The sequence below is a fragment of the Dothidotthia symphoricarpi genome (genome assembly GCF_010015815.1).
Source record: "Dothidotthia symphoricarpi CBS 119687 unplaced genomic scaffold P153scaffold_1, whole genome shotgun sequence".
NCBI lineage: Eukaryota > Fungi > Ascomycota > Dothideomycetes > Pleosporales > Dothidotthiaceae > Dothidotthia > Dothidotthia symphoricarpi.
Window position 1 is genome coordinate 47,111 of NW_022985008.1, and position 22,234 is coordinate 69,344.

The following is a 22,234-nucleotide window of genomic DNA, read 5'->3' on the forward strand; positions in this document are numbered from 1 at the left end:
CCACGCGCCGCTATATCGCATTCACTTTCTGATACCCTCCCCTCGTATATCGAGAATCGCTGCGCCGTGAACACCGTCTAGCCTCGCCCCGGGGCCCGTCTTATGCGCAGATTCCCAACCGCTTAATCGGCGCATATATCTGATCGAGCTCACATCCTTCAACCTGGGTGCCACCATGAACGCCCTTTTACAGCTATATAAATCATCAGCCCTATAACCGAGCAGCCTCCTTCCCATCCCCTCCGGCCTAGAGCGCTAAGACCTGCTCTCCCTATCCCTATCCCTCACGTGTGAAGCAGAACCCCCAACTCAACCACGTGAAACCTAACCCCGTACTACGGACCTATCTACACGGCCATCATGTCGCCCTTCTACATCCTCGGCTCGAGGTACGCTCAGACCTCATGGCTTGCGTATGCACACCACAGCTGTGATGCGATGCGGAGAAATGGACCGCCTTGGACGCAGAATGCACGAGCATGGAAAGGAAGGGAAGGATAACATGTTCAATGAGTGAAATCTTACCAGCAAACAACGCAAAGTGACGGAATCCGCGTATTAGCTTTTCCTAGCACGCAGACCACGGGGTGGTTCGAGGATGACGTGTATGCTGCGCGGGTTTGGGAGGGGGTGTTGTGTTTAGATGCTGGAAAGGGGAGCTTTCTTGAGTTTGGTGGGGATTGGAGGAATCGTCCATAGAGCCGAGTTGTGCATGATTATATCAGAGGTGGTGCACCGGTCAATACATATTAGTGGTTCTAATTCTCGCGTGACTAAAAAATATCTGTGCTGCTTTAGTGCTGAACAGTGTCGGGAAGATAGTGGTATGTGGAACGCAGAAGGAGAAATCAAGTGAAGACGAGTGAGGATAACATTACTAGATACAGAAGCCATCGAAAAACGACGCTCGATGCGCAGAAACAATCCGCAATGACGAACAAAGTAAGTAAAGTAAAGTAGCGTAAAGTAGTGGGGGTATATGCAACACGCAACCATCTCTCCAACTCCACCCAGCCCTTCCCATGCCATCCCACCATTCCCATCCCACCCCCAAACACAAGAAACCCAATCCACCCCACCCCATCCCATCCTCCCCTTTCCAAGATACAAAAAGAAAAAACTCAAGCCTCACAAACCCTACTCCTCCTCCCAATCTCCTCATCACTCAGCGCCGCCATCCAAAGACACTTACTCAACACCTCAGGCACAACCGTGAAATTATACTTCGAGCTCGCCTCCAGCAGTCTAAGCAAATTCTTAACAATCATAGCAGCAGTATGGTGGCGTTCAAAGTTGACGAGGCGTTCGCCCGCGACGGGGGCAGCGTCGATGAAGGCTGGTTTTTGCGCGTTGTAGATGAGGTCGCGGGTGTATATGCCTAGTTTTTAAGTTTTAGCGTGGGTTTGGATTAGATGGGGGGATGGGATGATATGGGGGAGACGAACCGATAAAGGGAATACACCCGTCGTCCACGGTAGCAGTTTCCATCTCCAAGCGCAGATTATGGAAGTTACGCAGCGGCTGGACCAGCGCCTCCAGTTCCTTCATAGTCTGCAGTTCAGCCGGCGGGACGAGTGCCCAAGTTTTACGCAAACGGGAGACGTCGTTAGAAATAAGTGCGATGGCGATCTGGTACATGGTAGCGTAGTTGCGCAGTCGTCGCGCGTGGGTGGCGATGTGTATGTACTTCACGATACATTGTGCGCGCTCCTCGATGTTTTCGGTCAGCACGCACTCCGACACGGCCCATTTGACGACGAGGTTGAAGCGCGCGATGACCACGTCGACGCCCTTTGCTTCCTGCGTTTGTAGATATTGTACCCAGTCGCGGATTTGGGGCGAGGACTGCTTCCAGCGCAGCTCGATGAGCTCTTTCCAGTCTATTTCGTCGAGGGCGTCTTTTTCCACGACGGTGAACTGCTGGGCTAGAAGCTCTGAGTCGTAGGCTAGCACGAAGGGGAGATGGGCAGGCGGGGTTAGTGTCTTGTCGCGGGCGAGGTCTTGCAGCTCGGCCGAGGACTGGAGCTGGCCGGCCTGTACGAATGTCTGGTCGTTGGATCGGAAGGCGTTGGGGGTAAAGCCTGACGTATTCGGTCTGCCCTCGGAAGCAGTCGTACCGGTCATTGGATCCTTGACCAGATGTGCGCTGAGCGGTGGCGTGAGGGGCTGTCGCGCAGAATGCATCGGCAGATCCATTTGCTCCTTATCCAGATCCGCTGGTTCGTCGTCAAAGAAGCTTCTCACGCCATGGCTAGTCTGGTCCGACCTAGCGTCTGTCGTCGTTTCGACATCACTAAGCTCCTCATCTTCGTCAAGAAGAAACGACTCCCGCGTTATCGTAGATGAAGGTTTAGTCCCGCCATGGGGAATCCTCTTCATACTCTCCGTCTCCACCACATACTCGACAGACGAGTTGGCAGAAGCCGTACCCATCGAAGCGTGTGGGTTCACCAACGACGGGAGACTAGTAAAATGCAGGGGCGAGGGTTTTGCTGAAGATCTCATGGTGTCGAGCGTCTGCCTTTGCTGCGTAGCAGTCATAATGCTCAGCCCGCGATCGAGAAGCGGAATCGAAGAGTACGAGTCGTCCGACTCCCCGACAGAATTGACCGCAGGTACGCGGCCGTTGAAGTTTTCCTCCGACGAGCGGTATATGCTTTCGTTAGCTTCAGGCGGCGTGAGTGGTCGGGGTTGAACATTATCCGTCTGAACATATGTGACATACTCCAATGGCTCGTAGACGGTTGGGCTGGGAGCTCCGCTTGGTCGGTAAACAGTTGGTGCGATGGTAGCCAGTGGAGAGGACTCGCTAGGGGACCTCCTCTCATACCGACCTTCCAGCTTCATCAAAGCAGACTCGACCCCACCCTCATCATCCGTATCATCTGGCAGAGCAGCGAGTTTCGCAACTTCGACCTCAAACGAAGGCCTTAGATTAGGTTGTGAGGAGTGTGTGTCCACCATGGAGATTTTCTTCTTCTTCGGAGTCTGTTGGTCATCAACCTCGCCCACTCGCGGACTGCTTTCAGTCTCCGAATCGCCATAACGATCAGAGCGCAGGACAACCGAGTTTGCAATCGAATGTGTGCAATTCGACACCGAACCAGTAGAGTGAGGGCGTTGGATGTACTCGAGATCGTGGACATTACCAGCGGCTCGCAGGTCGCCACCTGGTCTCCGACGAAGTTGGCGTGCGGGGCCTGTTGATTCCTCAGTCCGATGGCGGTCGAGGAAAAAGGGGTCGTTATCCGATGACATGGTCTGGAATGTTGAAATGCTCTCGGGGCCCATCAGTCGGCTCAGTCGGCTCAGTCCACTGTTGTATGACGCGTGCCGCCGTAGAGAGCCGGACCGTGCGATGGAATTCTTGGTCGACCCGCGGCGTCTGAAGGAGTGCATGTGCCCACGCCCCTCGGATATGGACCTCCTCCACCCAGTGACTGAAGGCCGCGTCGTTGCTCGCGATGTGCGCTGCTCTTCCTTCGGCATCTGAGCCTGTAGATCATTGAAGAGTTCCGGATGTGGAGAGATGGGAATATTGCCCTCGGTCATTTTGTCGTCAATAGACGCGTTTCGAGAACAATCTTCCTGTGGCGCACTTTCAACACCTTCTCCATCAGCCTTGGAGGCAGGCAGAGCCCCAGACATGAGCGGGAGAGGCGGAGCCCCCGTATCGTCGTAGATCATGATAGATTTACTGCCACTCGTGATATTGCTGTGGACTCTTGGATTGGGGTTGCGGGACGCATTGATGCGGTCGTCAGGTGTTGGCGCCCGGCGGTTCTCGAATTCAAACTCAAACCCACCCAAGTCAGGCGGGTTGGAACTGTACTGCTGTTCACCCGTGAGCTGTGCCTCGACTGCCTCCTTGAAACTTTCCGCAACCGCGCAAGCCAGAAGATCGATGCGCGTCTGTGGTCTTGACGGGGCAGTGCGCCGTTTGTGCGGCCCCGCAGTGCCAGGCGCGGTGGTACTCGAGTTGGAAGACCGAGCATACGAGGCGTGTCGCTGCTGCCCAACACTCCCTATGTAAGGACTTGCATTGGGTGAGTGCCGAGTGCTCAATGCACGACGTACAGTGCCAAAGATCTTCTTCATTCCTGGCGTCGTCACATGTCCGCTTCGTTCTTGCAGTTCGTGTGCATAAATATCGTCGGTGACCAGCTGAAGCTGCGAGCGTGCGGGACGCGAGCTGCTACGCGGAACCTCCATGTAGGGTGAGTTTGGCTGGAACAGCCCACCGTGGACCAAACTCCCTGGCATATTGGCCAACGCCGAGCTCGCGAGATCTACGGAGGCGTTCTTTGGAATTGCCAGATGTGCTCTACTATCCCTCAGCGCGTCCGAGAAGCTACCACTCCGCTTGTGGTTATGCGTAGGTCGGCCGGACTTTTTGACAGAAATATTCCGTTGCGGACTAGCTGCCAGGCGAGCAGGAGCCACGGCAACAGGATGAGGCACTGGGTGCGGATAGAGAGGCAGATCTGTGCCACGGTCTGCTTTGTACATGCCCTTCCTTGGGATGGAGCATGAGAGGACGTGTATGCTTGCCTCGCTTTCTGGCGACAAAGGCACCCGTGTCGTCTCGTACTCAAGCGAGGACATATACGGCGAGCTGATTGAGTTCTGCGGTGTGTGGCGAGACCTCTGCGCCCAGTCCATGTGTCGGCTCGCGAAGTGGTCGCTTGGATTCGACCCGATGGTCTCTTTGGTGTCACGTGCTGTTTGTCGCTTGGGGCTATTCGGTGTAGCCGGCATGCAGTAGGGCTCTTCAACGGTAAGGTTTGGATCAGCCGGTCCACCGGGCAGCAGTTTTTTGTCTGCGGGGTCCTTCCCAATCCCCTCCTCCGTCTCCCAATACAAGGCGCAAGTACGCCTCCAGCACTTCTTCAGCTCGCCCACAATCTTGATATCGCCCCCCCCTCCATCCTCACGACGCTGCAGATCCTCGTAGAGGCCATTCACGAGATTGCAAAAATAGATGCGCAGAAAGTCGTTTGACGTGAAGTCGTCGACGAAGTAGTTCAGGATCCAGTGACGCAGGGCTACGAAGGTGCGCACACGCACGATGCGGCCAAAGTCATCCTGCCTGTCGACTGCCCACCGTAAGCGGGAGATGAGATACGCCACCAGGTCTCTAGGGCACAAAAAAGCACGGAAAGTGAGGAAGAAGTCGGAGAGGAGCTCGTAGTCGAGGAAGCTCGGCGAGGTGATGTGGGCGACCAGACGCGAGGGGGTGGCTGCGAGCAGCTCGCCCGAGGGGGAGAAGCGCACAACGGTGGTGTCGTCCGGGTCGGTGGTGAGGGCGTCGAACAGCCTGGGCCCAATGGGACTCTGCGACACGCGGGCGGACGAGGGGGCCGAGTTTGGCAGTGGCGGGCGTTCCATTGTGGCGCGGTAGCGGGCGGGCACGGGCGAGTAGGCGTCCGAGTGGGGGCGCGAGGACAGGAACGAGTGGCTGCCGGCGCGCTGGGGGGTCAGCAGCGAATTGGTGAAGTTGTCGGTGCCTGAGGAGCGCGTGTAGCTGGAGCTGCGGAAGTCGAGGGTGCCGCGGGTGCTGAAGCGCGGGGTGCCCAGGCGGTAGTTGGGGATGGGCACCTGCAGCAGGGGGAACGACGACGTGTCGGCCGTCTTGGGGCGGCCAAAGGGCGAGCGCTCAATGACGATCTTGAAGGTGCCCGGCTCGTTTGTGCACGAGGCCGCCGTGTGGTTGTCGGACGTGGAGAAGGAGTGGGCGCGGGCGTGTTGGGCGGGGCGCGTGACCGAGGCCGAGTCTTCTGCTGCAGGCGCGGGTTGCGGGGATGCATCGTCCACGGTCACGGGCTGGGGCAGCGGCGGCGGCGGTGTGGACTCGGCTGACGGGGACCTCGAGCCGTACAGACTGTGCTCCCATTCATTGCTCAGCGAGCGCAGGCGGGAGTCGGCCGTCGCGCTGTCGGGCGGCGTCTGGGGCGGGAAGACAAAGGGATCGGGCAGCGCGTGGGAGCGTTGGTTTCCGGGGCGGACGACGGGCCTGCGAGGTCAGCGATGCAGTGCACGGCGGTTGCTTTTCGCGCGGCGTGGTCGGTGCAGACGAGTGTCGTCGTATAGGCAGATGTATAGACATGAACATACCTCAGGTAGATGACGCCGTTGTGCACGTTGGCAACCGTGTAGGAGCGGCCGGCCGAGGTGCCCGCGCTGGTCGTCGTGTCGATGGTGGCGCTGCTGGCGGCGCGAGTCCTGGAGCGCTGCTTGAGCTGCTCGCGCGAGTCCTTTACGCGGCGCAGACGTCGCGGGTCGTCAGCGCGTCGCTTGGCCGTGTTGTTGTCTGCAGAGGGTGGTAGCAGCAGGCCTGCAGCAGCAGGGGAGCCGGGGGAGCCATGGAGCGAGCCATGATGCAATATCGGTAGGGCCATGCTGCCATAATTTCTGCGCAGCGCACTACGGCCACCGCGGCACAAGGACAGGGCAGACGGTTGCTCCGGTTGTTGATCTTCGTGGTTCGTCGTTGTCGTCGTCGGCGGCGTCGTCAGCGGGATCGAGGGCGGAGCATGGCCAGCGCCCAGGACAATGCAGACATGCTGATAGTATGGTTCTTCTATGGAATGAGGCGGAGAAGAAAGATAGCCACGGCCAGAACAATCGCCCTCAACGCCCTGCCACCCAAAAGTCCACCGAACGCCATCACGTCGGCCTTCACCACTCAGCGTCTGGCTCCCCGCCAAGCACTTCTCTCTTCCTCGGTACACTCCGGGGGCTCCACTGAACCACCAGATTAGATCCCATCACCTGCGCAGCCACAGCCCTCACACAACAAGAGACTGCAAATAGCAGCACCTCCCCTACAGACACTGCCCGCGGATGCCACACCCCCCATCCGCCCGCCATCTACCCGCCCCCAACGCCCACATCTATCCTGATCCTGATCGCATCGTCGCAGCCTCGGCGATCCACCCGATCAGCACCCTGCATTGCGTCTCGCCACCACCACCAATTGCCGTGCGCGAACGGGTGCATTTGCCATCACGAGACTGCACAGGTGGGGTCCCTGCAGCCAGCACTGTCGAGGTTTGATGTCTCCCACCGGTGAACGATAATATAAGAAGTTATCCACCCCCAGGGATCCTTCCCCCCCTTCCATCATCTCGCTTGTCTTCCACCCGACTCGAGCACTACCTGCTGTCGTCGTCATCAGGACCCTTTTTCGACGTTGGCCAAGACGCGATTCGCGTCCATGTCGTGCATGCATGTCTAATCTCAAACTTGGCGTCGTCGTCTAATTTTGAACAACCTTCCATTTCCGATCGCGTTACGAGATGATACCCACGCGTGTTGAGATTTGCAGTGAACTGCCCATGATGAATAAATGACGATTGAGTGATGGTTCTAGGAATAAGAAAGCATTAGCGGAACAATCTAGATAGTGCATCACGGAAGTATAATATGTGGATCCAACTGGGTTGTGTGTGTATATTTGGTTCAAGTACACCGGTAGCGATGACGAGTGTTGTTGACCGGGTAGACTACAATGTGGGGATACTGTATTCAATGTTGACAGCCGTCTACCGGTGTATAGTAGTGCTAGTGGGACGGCGGTGAGGACTAGTCTACGGGAACAATGTGCTATCTGATGTGCGTCCATCTCAAGCAGCTGAGTGTCTTATTGTTGAGGCGACAGAGAAAATATTTCCAACGCGTATGGTTCTGCTGCAAAGACGTGATAGTGTGATGGTCACAGTCCGCATCCGCCTGTATGGAGCATTACCATTCCAACACCAATTGAACATCACTAGCCATCATTCACTGATCGTACTGAGCATCCTCAACTACGCTTTACGTCTGAGTAGACAGTAATCGCCCCACTGCCTCCTATACCGTACCGGAATAAGCGGCGAGTTAGGAATCCAGATCAGGCGCCCGAGTATATGCGTCTGACTGGCGTCGAGAAAGGGCACGCATTTCAGCGTCTCCCATGTCTTCGTATCTGCGATATAATCTGGCTCAAGCTCCGACGGCGAGGATCCAGGGAGGCGCGAGTCGACAAGGAAGTCGCACTGCTTGATATCGACCTGTTGAGTATTAGCATCCGTGAGCTAGAAGAAAAGTGTGAACTTGCGTATTTCCCCATATCCTCCTGGTTCTCGTCGTTCATACCAGCGGGGACAAGCCATGTGCCGGGAAATAGTCCGGGGTTGGTCTTGTCTTCGCTGAACTCGCCGGGGAGCAGGCCGGAGAAATCGCTTTTGATGAACTTGGCATGCACCCCGTCTGGTAGATGGTATGACGAGGGGAAGCGATACCATTCCTTGCCCAGACATACTTTGTCTCCAGGGCTGGTGACACCTGATTGGGACAAAGGTGTGTACACGTTCAGGGGAGCTGCGTAACCAGTGAGTGTGCCGATTGTGCGCAGCATTCCCACGTTAAAGGACGCCAGCAGTGGGAGCATGACAATGACGAGTTTGACCATCGGGGGGATCTTGCTGACGAGGTGGCGAGGGTCGGCCGAGCCAAAGTTCCCAAGCAAAATGTGCAGAGATATGGCTGCATTCAGTGCCAGTGCTGGGTACGCGGGGTACATGAAGCGTTCCTCTTTGTGGGGCTGCAGTGTGAAGATCCCAAGCCAGAGGTAGAAGGGACCGGAAAACACCACGTTACGGAGTATGGTCTGCTTGGAGACGGACTTTTGGACGACGAGGTGCTGCAGCAGAAGCAAGGGCAGGGCACCGAGAGCAAGGAAGAACCAGATGTTGAAGTTGAGAGCGAGGTTGCGGATGTAAAAGTGCCATGGCTCCACGCCGTAGATGTTCGGCCCTTTGCTGCCACCACTGAAGACGTTGTACAGGACTATGTTCAACGGTACACAGGTGAGTTTTTTGTAGAAGAACGAGTCGATACCTGTTTGTGCAGCCTGGCTATATGTAAGCGTCACAGACGTCAATTGTCAATTGTGCTTCAGACTCACCAAAATAATGAAGGATCTGACTGCGCCATCCAGAAGTCGTCGGAAGCATTGTGAGATTTCGCCAGATGCGACTGCTAGAATCAATTCCTCGGCAACAAACGGCAACACCAGAGCGCCTGCAAACGGCCATCCAAGTGAGCTTCCAATGGCGAACCACATGATGCCCTGAGCGGTCTTGAGACCTCCTCTCCAGTCCATAAAGGCCGAGAAGCCCAACATCGTCGTATACATGGCGAAGCTGGACGGGAGATACGCGGGCGCAGCATGATACATGCCTGGACTAAAGACGAGAGCAAACATGAAGTACACGGCCACCCTCTCGTTAATGGTCCGAGATATGACCGAGTAAAAGCGTGTCTGGCACAGTGTACACACAAGCGCGAGGATTACGCGGAGGAAGTAGAACTCCACCGTTTTGGAACTGACAATGAAGAGCATGCGGAATGGGAAGAGTCCAAGCCAGATGATGAGTGAGTGTATGCCACTGTAGGCCCAGCTCCGGATTGCGTACTCGGGCGAGTACTCCCATGTCTGCAGGCCATATTGGTGGTTTAGGTAGTGCGTTGGTTCCCAGTAGTTGAAGACCTCGTCGCAATCCTGGATGGGAGAGAATATGGCAGCTGTGATGTTGGCGCAGGCAAATATGTAGAAAGCGATGCGAGGTTTGAGTTCAGGAGGCTTCTCAGACTGGTTCCTGAGGGAGGTGTTAGCACGTGAAAGTGACGCAGAAAATGTTACTCCCACCTTGTCACTTTCTGTGGCAAAGGCTGTGCTGCAGAAGCTGATTGGTTTGTTGATGAAGACATTTCGCAGATTGCAGACGTCTTGCAACTGTGTGGATAGTTTGAGCAGTTTCAATTCGTTGTGAGGACACGAGACGATGATGAAACTTGAAGTAACGACGGAAGAAGGATATTTGTCCTCGTGCATAAGATAAGAACAACTAGGCAATACTCGGTTCCAAGACGATATTAAAAGCCCGAAGCAGCATCTCAATAACGAAGATGCACCCACAATGCGGTCGAAGTCTCGAAATGCCGTCACCGATTCAACGCGAACGCGAACTCCATGATTCGCAGGGCTGCCAAGAGGCACTAAAACTCAAGCTTGCATCAAAAACAACCCTGACCTCACGTTCTCACCAGACACATCACCACGGCATCTAAGCATACTGGTGCAGGCCGCAGTTGATTCCGCTGCAGCAAAACGCGTGCTTCAAACACTGCAAAGAAGGGCAAACATGTCTGATTCTTTGGAACCGCCAGCAAAGAGAGCGCGGTTGGAGGCGGACGCTCCATACAATGGCGCTTCAGCGCTCGACGCGCCGGGCTCGCCCATCGATGACATGGACGACGACTTCTACGACACAGCACCCGTCAATTCCGCCGTGCACTCTGTAGCTGTGCATGGGCCGTTGTCTGTTGCTGCGGCTGCTCCTGCGCCAACAAGCTTCCAGCTTCCTGGGCTCGGTTGCATGAACGAGACCCCTGCCCATCCAACATCGCAAAAGATTACAGACACCCGTGCAAATGAAGAAGCCTCAGAGGACGGTGAGCTCTCCGACTCAGACGCCTTTTACAACAATGAGAACGCCGCGGAGCCCGCTGCAACTAACACGCAGCTGGCCCTGGGCGCGGCTGCACAGCACGGTAAGCCGTCATATCCCGAGCAGCCTGCTGTGTACCTGACGCCTGTGCAAGATGTCTCTGCACGCGATGCTACTATGCCCGATGTCGACGATGGGGAGCTCGTGACTGAGCTCGATCGGGCTCTCGACGCCCAGACCAAAGCACAAGATATCGCTACCAACCAGCCTACCACTCAAGCTGGCGCTGCGACAGAAGACGATGGCAAAGTCGAGTTTCTTCTCGCGGCAGAAGCGAACAAAGACAACAAGGAAGCCGAGTGGCAGCTGGACTCGGACGCGTCAGACTCTGATTCGTCCTCAGACTCGAGCTCAGACTCCGACTCTGATGAAGGCTCAGACAGCGGCGTGTTGCTTGACCCTGAGGAGCAGGTCCGCCTGTTGATGGCGGAGGTGGCTGATGAGCCCGCCGGCAAAGCAAAGGTCAAGACTCTGAACGAAGTCGAAGAGCAGTACGAGAAGCCAAACATCACCGTCACACAAGACACGAAGATCACCGAGCTTGGCAAGGTTGAGATGATTGTCGAGAACATTGTGGTAATCAAAGCCAGCCTGTCTGGAGACTTTCAGGTACTCGAGTCTGGGTCTGCGCTTTGCCTGCAGAACCGCACAGTCATTGGCAAGATTTCTGAGCAGATCGGACGCGTCGAAGAGCCTAGGTATGCCATGGGCTTTACTGACCCTTCTGAAATCACAACTCTAGGAATCGCAAAAGATACGCTTATCTACTACGTCAACGAACACTCAACATCCATCTTCACAGAGCCCCTGAGAGCGCAGAAGCACACCGACGCATCGAACCTTCACGACGAAGAGACCAACGAGGTCGAGTTCTCAGACGATGAGAAGGAGGCAGAGTTTAAGCGAGACCAGAAGGCTATGAAGAGGGCAAAGATGGAAGCCACTCGCGATCCACAATCGCAGTCGCAGTCACAGCCGCAGGAAATCCCCCAACAACCAAAGGCACACTATGATGCTCCCGCCATCTATCGAACCACCGAGTACCAGGGAGGCGGTCTCAAATACAGTGACGATGAAGACGAGGACTTGGGCATGTACAAGCCTCTCGCCAGGCCAGACCACTTCGAACAGATTGTGGGGCAAGGAGCGCCGCTCGAGGATCGCAGTCACGTACGTAGAGGAAGAGGTGGTTGGGGTGACCGCGGTCGTGGTTTCCGTGGAAGAGGGGATTTCGGTGGTGGACGAGGCAACTTTGGAGGTGGGCGGGGCGATAGAGGAGGATATGGGGGTGCACGAGGCGACCACGGCAACAATCGAGGCGACAGAGGAGGCTTTGGTGGCGGTCGAGGTGATCGGGGAGGGCGGGGTGGTCGCGGCGACCGAGGTGGCGACAGGGGCGGACGTGTCTTCAGGGGCCAGTCGGACAGAGGAAGACCTAACGACCGACACTTCGATCGCCAACAACACGACAACGGGCAAAGGAATGGGTCCGCTACGTCTGCATCGCCTGCTCGGCAGCAAGATCGCGGGCAGTCTCAGCACTCGCAGCCGGCGCAAGCTTCTCCTCGTGGCGGTGGCAAGAACAAGGGTCGGAAGCAGAAGTTGAAAGAGAAGAGGGAGCGAGAACGAGAGCAGAACCAACAGAACCAGCAGAATCAGCAAGGTCAACAGGGACAGCAGGGACAGCAGGGACAGCAGCACGCCTCTCCTGCACCTCCCGCGGCGTCAAATGCTAACTCTTATGCCAACAACAACGCTGGCTGGCCTGCCACATTCCCAGGTCCCTCTGGGCCAGGTGCCACTCAGCCTGTAGCTCCTCCACCCCCACCGGCGGCGGCAGCACCGTACGCGAATCCGTACTATGCCCAGCAAAACGCAGCGCCAGTTCCACAACCGCAACAGCAGCCGCAGCAATCGCAGCAACCGTCACAGGCAAACTGGGCAGCATGGGCTCAATGGTTTCAAGTTGTTGGAGCAATGAGCCAGCAACCGCAACAGCAGCAGCAGGCGCATGTCCAGCCACAAGCGCAAGTGCAAGCAGCACCCCCACCCCCACCGCAGCTCCAGCAGCAGCCTCAAGCCCAGTATGCGTACCCGTATCAGTACCAGCAGAACGCGGCACCGGCAGCCAACCCACCGCAACAGAATGCTCAGGGTGGAGGCCAGTCGCTGCAGGACATTCTCCGGGCACTGGGGGGTGGCGGTGCGGGGCAGTGAGATTGATGGGTGATGATGTATGTGCATTTGTATAATTACATAGCTTCGCGTACTGTTTCCGTCGCAGTACGAGATGCTTTTTTTCTCTCTTGTTGAGCTATCGTGGTACCTTTCTGCGCACATGATGTTCGCGCTCTGTGGACCCTCCCAAGTCATCAGGCGAGGAGGGGGAGTGTGTGACAACCAGACAGGCAGGCAGAGCACTGGGTAGCTAAAACGGAGTTATGGAGCATGGAATATGGGGGCACGTGGAGTAGGTATAAACATAAAGGCAGGTAGGTTACTTTGTAGATGCCAATTCCTTGTGTGGGATTTTAGCAATATGCATGGATTCGTTCTCCTTTTTCTCCCGAGGCGTTTCATTCGTCCGGTTGGGTGGCCTGCAGGCAGGTGTGCCACGCCTTGTTCATCAGCGTGAGCCTTGTTTATCAGCGTTCGCGCAACGGCATACCTGTGTAGGGTTTGCCGTCTCTGGCCGTGTGTGGCTGGGCGATGAGGGTGGGTGGGATGCCTTGGTCGGTTATGTGCGGGTCTGTATCTGTATGCGAGATGAGAGGGCAGAGGGGGATGGTGGATGGTGGAAGTTCCATCAATCACGGCAAAGGTTGGAGTAGGTATGTTGGGGATGCATTATTTCTATTCTAAATTATAGCTCCGAGGTTGACTGTTGGTAAGTGACAGATGATGTGTGGAGGTCAACGTGCTGTCATGTGGATTGGCGGTTTAGACGGAGGGTCGGATGCTGCACGGCGGGAACGCCACACGTGGCTTGTGAGTGAGCGAGCGGGGAACTGCCTGCCTGTTGTCGCATGCAAGCAAGCAAGCAACTCAGCAAGTCGCAGCCTCGCTCGTCTGCACAGTCCAACGTCTGCAACGTGAGACAAGCCCCCAGACGGAACGTTTCAGCGCTTGACGTCGACGGCCAGCATGACTAGCCCGCGTCGCCGAGTGCCGGGAGCTGTTCAAGCACTGCCGGGGGGGCCCACGCACGGCACGGTAGATAGGTATCTAGGTGGATTTGTTGCTGGCGGTTCGTTCTAGATGGGGTCGCGGTGCGTGGATGGGGGCAGGTGGCGCGTCTGGGCTCGAGAGCCCGGTGGGTGGACAGCCGCCGCCCGTCTGGGTTGTGGAGTCGGGCCATGTGGATGGATGGACGGACGGCTTGGAAGCTCGAACCCCAATCCCAATCCTATCCTATCCCATCCCATCCCATACCATCCCATCTTGACGACGTCTGCGAATGCGTCTCGCCCCGCCGCCCTGTGCCGTTGCCTTCACCTTCACGTCCTGCTCTGCTGCTCTGTACCGCCACTGCTGCCCCGCTTCTGAGCTCCCGCTTCTCGCTCTGCCGCGCATCGTCCTGCCCGTGGCCGCCTCGATGAAGCAGCCGTCCTAGTCGTCGACTCTTTGTGCGCCCACCCGCCCACGCCCACGCCGCCGCCGCCGCCGCCCTCACCACGACCCCGCTGCCGCCACGACAATGGTCCGCAACGAGCAGAGCGTCGCCCGCCACGGCTCCATCGAGAGCTCGTGGAGCGCGCGCTCCGGCGACACGATCCGGCCCCACGGCCGCCCGTCGCGCGGCACCCCCGTGACCATCAACACGACCCCGGACCCCAAGCAGCAGTACGTGTGTTGTGGAGTCGTGTCGCAGCCTGCTAACACGCCGACGCAGGCCTGACAAGGAGGCGCCCATCTCGCCCGGCACGCTGCCGCCCGCCCCGCCGCCCAAGGACGTCGTGCACAAGCCGCAGAAGTACACGGCCTGGGAGGGCCCGCAGAGCAGCGACTTCGGCGACTACCGCAAGCAGCTGGCCGTGCTGGAGACGGGCGGCGGCAGAGTGCCCTCCATCTCGCGCAACCCGCCGACCGCGGCGAGCGCCACCTCGCAGACGGCGCCGTGGGGGGCCGCGGGTGCCAATGGGACTGCTATGGCTAATACCGTCTGGAGCAGCTTCTTCAACGACTCGGCCGAGGACGTGGCGCAGCACCCGCCGGGCCTCGCGCGCGCCGGCAGCGGCCAGGAGGACGGCATGGGCTTCCCGCTGCGCGACGACCGGCGGCCGTCTGTCGCGAGCGCCACGACGGTGAGCAGCACCGGCTCCAAGTCGAGCCTGGGCCGCGGCTTCCACAAGCGCCTGCAGAACGTCTTCGGCGAGGACTTCTCCAGCAACCCCACGCCAACCGCCGACCGCCAGCACTCCGACTCCAGCCTGAACTCGCCCTACGTGACCGAGACGCAGTCGCTGCGCGGGAGCAGGCACCGCGGCAACTCGCTCAACAACACCACCACCCTGAGCAGCAGCTACCACTCGCGCTCGGGCTCGCCCATGGGATCGCGCCCGCGCACCCCGCAGGCCTCGTCCGAAGTCACCCCGTGGGAGTTCCAAGACTCGAAGGTTAGTTGTGCCGTGTTGATGTTGATGTTGCTGTTGCTGTTGCTGTTGTTTTTGGTTCCTGGACGCAGTGGCCTCGCCTTCCCCGCCGCACCTCTGCCACTCCTTCCGAAGCCGCTCGCCGCGCTGCCATGCGCCTGCTAGCCCCGTGGAAGCGTCTGTCGCTGACTCGTACAGGAAATCCCGCCCCCCGCTGAGAATGGGCGCCGCTCGTCCGTCGAGCAGCGATCGATCAAGTCGGTGACGCGCTCGCACAAGCTCAGGCTGCCCGGCCATCGCCACCACCGCAGCAAAGAGGAGAAGACGGCGGATGTCATCCAGCCCTACACGCTGCGCCCCGCCACCAGCCGCGACGACTCGGCCTACAGCATTCGCCAGAACCAGCAGTACCCGTCCGCCCTCAGCTCCGCCTTCGCCTCCAAGACAAACCTCACACGCCCGCCCAGTCCCACGCCTAGCTCCTTCTCCGATATGACGCGGGACTCGTCGCAGCAGTCACCTAGTATCAGTAGACCGCACGGCCTCTTTGCACGATTTCGAGGGAAGGATAAGACGTCTGATAATTTGAAGAAGTTGACTGCTTCGGGAGCTACCTCTACTGTGTCGCTGAATCCCTCCATCGCCACGGCGAAGACTGCACGCGCTGAGCCTTCGCCCGCGACGCTGCTGGGGAAGAAGAAAGTCACTACTGAGGGGCAGGAGGATAAGGGGCACGCCACAGGTCGCAAGAGGGAGCACATGCATCCTCGACTGCCCACGTTCAAACGAGACAAGCGCGGCATGGCTTACGACCAGCCAATGGGCAAAGATCCCAACGAAGCAAAGGCAGACCGCGTCGGTAATGAGGCGCTGTGGATGTTGGATAAAAACTTGGACGATATGAGCGGGATTGTCAACACGCAGCAACCCCCCATGACACCCCCCACCGAAGGGCTGAAACCCCCAGCAACTTTTGGCGGGGAAGAAGTCATAACGACGATTGTGGAGAAAGACGACCCCATGGCGGTTTGGGATGCTCCGGATTCCTGGGCTGTTAAGCGGCTGGCGGATGAGAACTTTCTCAGAGACGAAGAGCTCGACGATATCGATGTGCCTGCGAAAGAAGAAAACCATTCCAAGACGTACTGTTTACGGATATTCCGGGTTGATTCTACCTATGCGACGTTGACGGCCACGCTGAGTACGACGGTCCAGGACATTATACAGATTCTGGGTAAGAAGACTGTTTTGCAGGATGAGCTGGACAACTACCACATTGTGATGCGCAAGCATGATGTGTCACGGTCGCTGGACACGCATGAGCGGCCGTTGCTGATTCAGAAACGTCTCCTGGAGCAAGCGGGATACACGGGAGCAGATCGGTTGGAGGATGTCGGGCGGGAAGATAATAGCTACCTATGCAGGTTCACATTCCTGCCTGCCAAGATGAGCGGCTACTCTAGTCTGGAGAGGGATCCCGGGTTTGGCAAGATGCAAAAGTTCAGTCACATCGACCTCCAAGGTCGCAACTTGATCACCATCCCCATCACCCTGTACCAGAAGGCGACTGAAATAATATCTCTCAACCTCTCTCGTAACCTGTCGCTCGACGTTCCAAAGGACTTTATTCAGGCTTGCACAAATCTCAGGGAAATCAAGTATACCAGCAATGATGCGCGTAGGCTGCCGCCCAGTATCAGCTTGGCGAGCCGTCTGACTATGCTTGATATTTCGAACAATCGTCTTCAGTCCCTCGACAAGGCGGAGCTGTACAATCTGGAGAGTCTGCAGGGTCTGCGTCTGTCTAATAACGGGCTGACGCAGTTGCCCCCTTACTTTGGCCAGTACCGCGCCCTCCGCAGCCTCAATCTCAGCTCCAACTCGCTGACCGAATTCCCCGACTTTCTGTGCGAGGTGCGCACGCTGGTCGACCTTGACATTAGCTTCAACTCCATCTCCAGCCTCCCCAAGATAGGCCAGCTGACATGTCTGGAACGCCTCTGGGCCACCAACAACAAACTCGCCTACAGCTTTCCGTCCACGCTGAGCAACCTGGTCAACCTACGCGAGATCGACGTGCGGTTCAACGCCCTGGATAGCATGGACGTCATGTCGCAGCTGCCGCGGCTGGAATACCTCATGATCGGCCACAACTCCATCTCCGTCTTCGAAGGCTACTTCCCCAAGATCCGCGTCCTGCACATGAACCACAACCCCGTCACGCGCTTCGGACTCAGTCAGCCCGTGCCCTCGCTCTCCGTGCTCAATCTCGCGTCGGCCAAGCTGGCGCAGTTGCCGGAGGATCTGTTCGGGAAGATCACGGGCCTGACCAAGCTCATCCTCGATAAGAACCACTTTACCTCGATTTCTAATAATATCGGCAGACTGTTCAGGCTCGAACATCTCAGTATGGCACGCAACTCGCTGGATGAACTTCCAGTTGAGGTGGGCCGGTTGGTCGAGCTGCGGTATCTGGATGTACGGGAGAATAATCTCAGTCGCTTGCCGCCGGAGATTTGGTATGCGCGGCGCCTCGAGACGCTGAATGTGTCGTCGAATGTTCTCGATGCGTTTCCGAAGCCGGGTGCTGCTCCGCCGGCGGTGACGAATGGGGATGTCTCGACGATGGATGGCGCGCCCCCCATGCTGATGCCTAACCTCGGATCGAGCCCGAGTTTTGAGGAGCTGGGCAAGTTGGAAGACTTCCAGAATCGGCGGCCTAGCCAGGCGTCTGGTGGGCAGTATAGCTCCTCGCCGGCGTCGTCGAATCGGAAGGGGTCGGCGGCTTCGTATAGCACGACGAGCACAGCGCGGAAACCGTCGATGCCGACAAGGACGGCTACTGAGGGGACGTTTGCGCCCATGTCCCGCAAGGATTCGAGTCTGTCTAGTCGGTTGGTCACGACGTTTGCAGGGTCGTTGCGGCACTTGTTCCTGGCTGATAATAGGCTCAACGATGATGTTTTCGACGAGCTGTGTCAGCTGCCGGAGCTGAGGATCGTTAATCTCGCGTACAATCTCATCTACGACGTTCCGCCGCGCACAATCAGGAGGTGGCAGCATCTGGCCGAATTGTATCTCTCCGGCAACGATTTGTCGTCTCTGCCGTCGGAGGATTTGGAGGAAGTCGGCTCGCTGAAGGTCCTCCATATCAACAATAATAAGTTCCAGGTGCTTCCGGCGGAACTGGGCAAGGTTGCGCAACTTGCTGTGCTGGACGTCGCTAGCAACTCGCTCAAGTATAACGTGTCGAATTGGCCGTACGATTGGAATTGGAACTGGAACCACAAACTGCGATACCTCAATCTGTCGGGCAACAAACGACTTGAGATCAAACCTAGTGGTTCTTACAGCGGCAGTGGAGCTAATATGCGGGAGGGACGTGACTTGACGGATTTCAGCTCGCTGACCAATCTGCGGGTCTTGGGCCTCATGGATGTCACGATGATGGTGCCATCTGTGCCCGAGCAGTCGGAGAACCGCAGAGTGCGCACTGCGGGGTCTGCCGTTGGGTCCATGGCGTACGGCATGGCGGACAGCCTGGGACGCACCGAGCACATCTCGACTATGGATATGGTGATACCGCGCTTCCGGAGCCATGACGATGAGCAGATCCTAGGACTTTTCGATGCCCAGCCGCTCGCGGGGGGTGGGTCGAAAATCGCAAAATACCTCTACGACCACTTTAAGAACCGGTTCGCGGATGAGTTGGATAAGCTGAGGCCGCAGGAGTCGCCGGTCGATGCGCTGCGGAGGACGTATCTCGGCCTCAATAAGGAGCTCGCGACGGCGGCGTCGCAGACGCTGGAGAAGGCGCCTTTTACGGCGCCGACGCAGGGGCGGTCCGCGGTCCCGGAGATGGCGGATGATGATCTGACGTCGGGGAGTGTGGCGACGGTTCTCTACCTCAAGGAGATGGAACTGTATATCTCGAATGTGGGCGATGCGCAGGCACTTCTTATACGGTCAGAGGGCGGGTATAAAATCCTCACGCGAAAGCATGACCCCGCCGAACCTAGCGAGCGGGCCAGGATACGGGAGGCTGGTGGTTTCGTCTCGCGGCAGGGTAAGTTGAACGACGTGCTCGAGGTGTCGAGGGCGTTTGGCTACGTGCAAATGTCGCCGTCTGTCATTGCTTCTCCGCATATTTTCAACCTCACGCTTGGCGATACCGACGAGATGATACTGGTTGCGTCGCGCGAGCTGTGGGAGTACCTCACTCCTGACTTCGCCGTTGATGTTGCACGATCAGAGCGCAACGACCTCATGCGTGCGGCGCAGAAACTGCGCGACCTGGCTATCGCGTTCGGCGCTACTAACAAGATCATGGTCATGCTGCTGGGTGTCAGCGACCTCAAGAGCAAACAGCGTGCTAGGTGGCGCACGCCCAGCATGTCGATGGGCCCGTCGGGTTCGCCAGACGACTTCTTCTCGCAGCGCAGACCGGGCAAGCGGTCCAAGAACATGGTGGGTGACAGCAAGCTCGCCATTCTCGACAACGAAGTAGACGCACCAACAGGCGAGGTCAGCTTGGTGTTTACCGACATCAAGAGCTCCACGCTGCTATGGGAGACGTACCCAATCGCCATGCGCTCCGCCATCAAAATGCACAACGTGCTCATGCGCCGACAACTACGCATCATCGGCGGCTACGAAGTCAAAACCGAAGGCGACGCCTTCATGGTCGCCTTCCGCACCGTCACCTCCGCCCTCCTCTGGTGCTTCACCATCCAAAGCGAGCTCCTCAACGTGCAATGGCCGCAGGAAATCCTCAACAGCGTCAACGGGCAAGAAGTCGTCGACTCGGACGGCAACGTCATCTTCCGCGGCCTGTCAGTCCGCATGGGCATCCACTGGGGCACCCCCGTGTGCGAAGTCGACCCCGTGACAAAACGCATGGACTACTTCGGCCCCATGGTCAACCGCGCCTCGCGCATCTCCTCCGTCGCGGACGGCGGCCAAATCACAGTCTCCTCGGACTTCATCGCCGAAATCCAACGCCTGCTTGAAACCCACATCGAAGGCGACCGCAGCAACTCCATCGGCTCGGATGACGCCTACGGCGAAGACGCAAACTCCCAGCTCATACGCCAGGAACTCCGCTCCCTCAGCAGCCAAGGCTTCGAAGTCAAAGACCTCGGTGAGCGCCGCCTGAAAGGGCTGGAGAACCCAGAGTACATCTACCTGATGTATCCGCACTCGCTGGCCAGCCGGCTTGCGGTGCAGCGCCAGATGGAAGAGAAGCCGCAGCCGCAGGCGAATGAAGATGGGGCTGGCACCAAGATGCGCGACTCCCAGCTCACGATTGATACCGAGGATGTGTGGGATCTGTGGAATATTAGCCTCAGGCTGGAGATGCTGTGTAGTTCGCTCGAGAATCCGGGGAGTGCGGAACTTAAACCCCCGGAGACGGCGTTGCTGGAGCGTATGAAGAGTCGCGGGGGGGAGATTACGGATCGGTTTTTGGTTAATTTTGTGGAGCATCAGATTAGTAGGATTGAGGTATGTTTTTGCATTTCTTTTCTTTTTTTTTGCTGCCATCCCCTACGCAGCCTTCTTGTTTGACTTGTTGGGATACGTTTGGCTAACAACGTCGATGATAATAGTCCTGCGCAACTACACTCGCCCTCCGCCACCGTATTCGTCCCTTTGGCGCGGCCCCCATTCTGCAACAAGCGTGCCATATGGGCGATATTTTCGCGGAACTGGATGCGAAACTTAAAAGGCTGGAGCAGTATGAGAATGAGGCTATGGAGGGGATGGCGCCTTCTTAGCTGTTCGGGTGGGTGGTAAAGCGTGGGGTAAATGGAGGTAAAGGGGGAAGGGGGGAAGGGGGAGTCGGGATTCGCATTATGAAAGGGTTGGGTTGGGATGGGATGGGAGGCGTTTAAGAGCTCAGTGGTGTTCTGGCGTTTGGGTCGGGTTTCGTTGGGGCTGGTGTGGTGTGGTTTTCTCTCGGTTCTGAGGGTGTTGGGTTGCATCGTTGGTTGGTTGTCTGTCTGTCTGTTGGTTGTTTGGGTGGCTGTACGTATATATTCTTACCATGTCATTCCCTATCGTCTTGGGGAAGAGCGTGGAGTGGAGTGGGGTGGGGTGGAGTGGGATGGGATATAGCTATCTGGTAGTAAAGATATACGGATATGAGGATATACGAGGGGAAGGGATGATGTATCAACTTGATTTGATATATACATCTAAATATCTACCTACTTGTTTGTATATATATCGCAGCTTTTCCAGGTGGGTGTGTTGTCGTGTAGCGGCTGTTGTGCAGGGTAATGGGAAAGAGAGAAACGATTTTTTTTTTGCCTGCGCTTGGCGCGAGGGGAATACAACTTAAACAGATTAGACTGGCTATATATACACACTAACACACGCAGTATATAAAAGTAGGAAACACGCCCTTTCCTTGCTAGTACTCTATATCCCAGCTTAACTCAACTCAACCCAACTCATCCTATCACGACACTAGTACTTACACATAACACTCCATCTTTCTTACTATACCACTCCAGTCAGGAACCCCGCTAGAAGGAAGAAGAAGAAGAAAGCCGAGTTATACACACAACTAAAGATTCCATTACCCATCTCTCCAACCTCCCTATGCTCTCCCTTCTAAACCCAACAAAAAGTTCTTCGAGATTTTGATGTATACAGCATACTAGATAGTAGTGATGAGGAGGGAATTATTTTTAATGGGGTAAATGGATAAATTTACGGACTAGGACTGAGGATGAGGATGAGGAAAGATGGAAGATGGAAGAAAAAAGACAAAAAAGAGAGCAGAAAAGGAGGTAGGTAATAGGTAAGAATTCTACATGACAGCGTGAGATGGGCGAGGCGAAGACGTAGAAAGGCGTTTAAGTAGGAGGAGAGAAAGGGGAAGAAGAGGGAGGTATAATAATAAAATTAATTAGGCGGGTATTCTAATCTTAAATAATTTTGTAAGCTCCTCTCCTCTATTCTTATATCCTTCTCCGGTCTAGATGTCAAGATAGATTGCTGTGTTTCCTAATACAGAAAATCTATTCATCCAATATGTATGTTGCACTGTGCTGTGTACTACTGCGTTCTTGTAACGTTCTGTTT

The 22,234-nt window shown here is 56.7% G+C and overlaps 5 protein-coding genes across 5 annotated transcripts; 2 read left to right on the forward strand and 3 right to left on the reverse strand.

Annotated features, from left to right (window-relative positions):
- Window positions 1-854: 854 nt before the first annotated feature.
- P153DRAFT_304615 (ras GEF) lies at window positions 855-6,629 on the reverse strand. The gene is made up of 3 exons (XM_033664570.1): window positions 6,115-6,629; window positions 1,446-6,013; window positions 855-1,378 (listed from the first exon to the last, which is right to left on the reverse strand). The coding sequence occupies exons 1-3, from the start codon at window positions 6,396-6,398 to the stop codon at window positions 1,122-1,124; spliced, it is 5,109 nt and encodes a 1,702-aa protein (XP_033528755.1). The 5' UTR covers window positions 6,399-6,629; the 3' UTR covers window positions 855-1,121.
- Window positions 6,630-7,080: 451 nt separating this feature from the next.
- Window positions 7,081-7,716, reverse strand: P153DRAFT_605 (uncharacterized protein). Its single transcript, XM_033673297.1, has one exon. The coding sequence runs from the start codon at window positions 7,622-7,624 to the stop codon at window positions 7,292-7,294; it is 333 nt and encodes a 110-aa protein (XP_033528756.1). The 5' UTR covers window positions 7,625-7,716; the 3' UTR covers window positions 7,081-7,291.
- P153DRAFT_427079 (glycosyltransferase family 22 protein) lies at window positions 7,434-9,968 on the reverse strand. Its single transcript, XM_033672642.1, has 4 exons — window positions 9,692-9,968; window positions 8,948-9,641; window positions 8,099-8,893; window positions 7,434-8,051 (listed from the first exon to the last, which is right to left on the reverse strand). Exons 1-4 carry the CDS (start codon window positions 9,751-9,753, stop codon window positions 7,809-7,811), a joined length of 1,794 nt encoding a protein of 597 aa, XP_033528757.1. The 5' UTR covers window positions 9,754-9,968; the 3' UTR covers window positions 7,434-7,808.
- Window positions 9,969-10,098: 130 nt separating this feature from the next.
- On the forward strand, window positions 10,099-13,169 carry P153DRAFT_362137 (NAF1-domain-containing protein). Its single transcript, XM_033667065.1, has 2 exons — window positions 10,099-10,596; window positions 10,648-13,169. The coding sequence occupies exons 1-2, from the start codon at window positions 10,188-10,190 to the stop codon at window positions 12,768-12,770; spliced, it is 2,532 nt and encodes an 843-aa protein (XP_033528758.1). The 5' UTR covers window positions 10,099-10,187; the 3' UTR covers window positions 12,771-13,169.
- A 794-nt stretch (window positions 13,170-13,963) lies between these two features.
- P153DRAFT_362139 (PP2C-domain-containing protein) lies at window positions 13,964-20,964 on the forward strand. Its single transcript, XM_033667066.1, has 4 exons — window positions 13,964-14,396; window positions 14,446-15,169; window positions 15,344-20,647; window positions 20,752-20,964. Exons 1-4 carry the CDS (start codon window positions 14,251-14,253, stop codon window positions 20,917-20,919), a joined length of 6,342 nt encoding a protein of 2,113 aa, XP_033528759.1. The 5' UTR covers window positions 13,964-14,250; the 3' UTR covers window positions 20,920-20,964.
- Window positions 20,965-22,234: the final 1,270 nt, after the last annotated feature.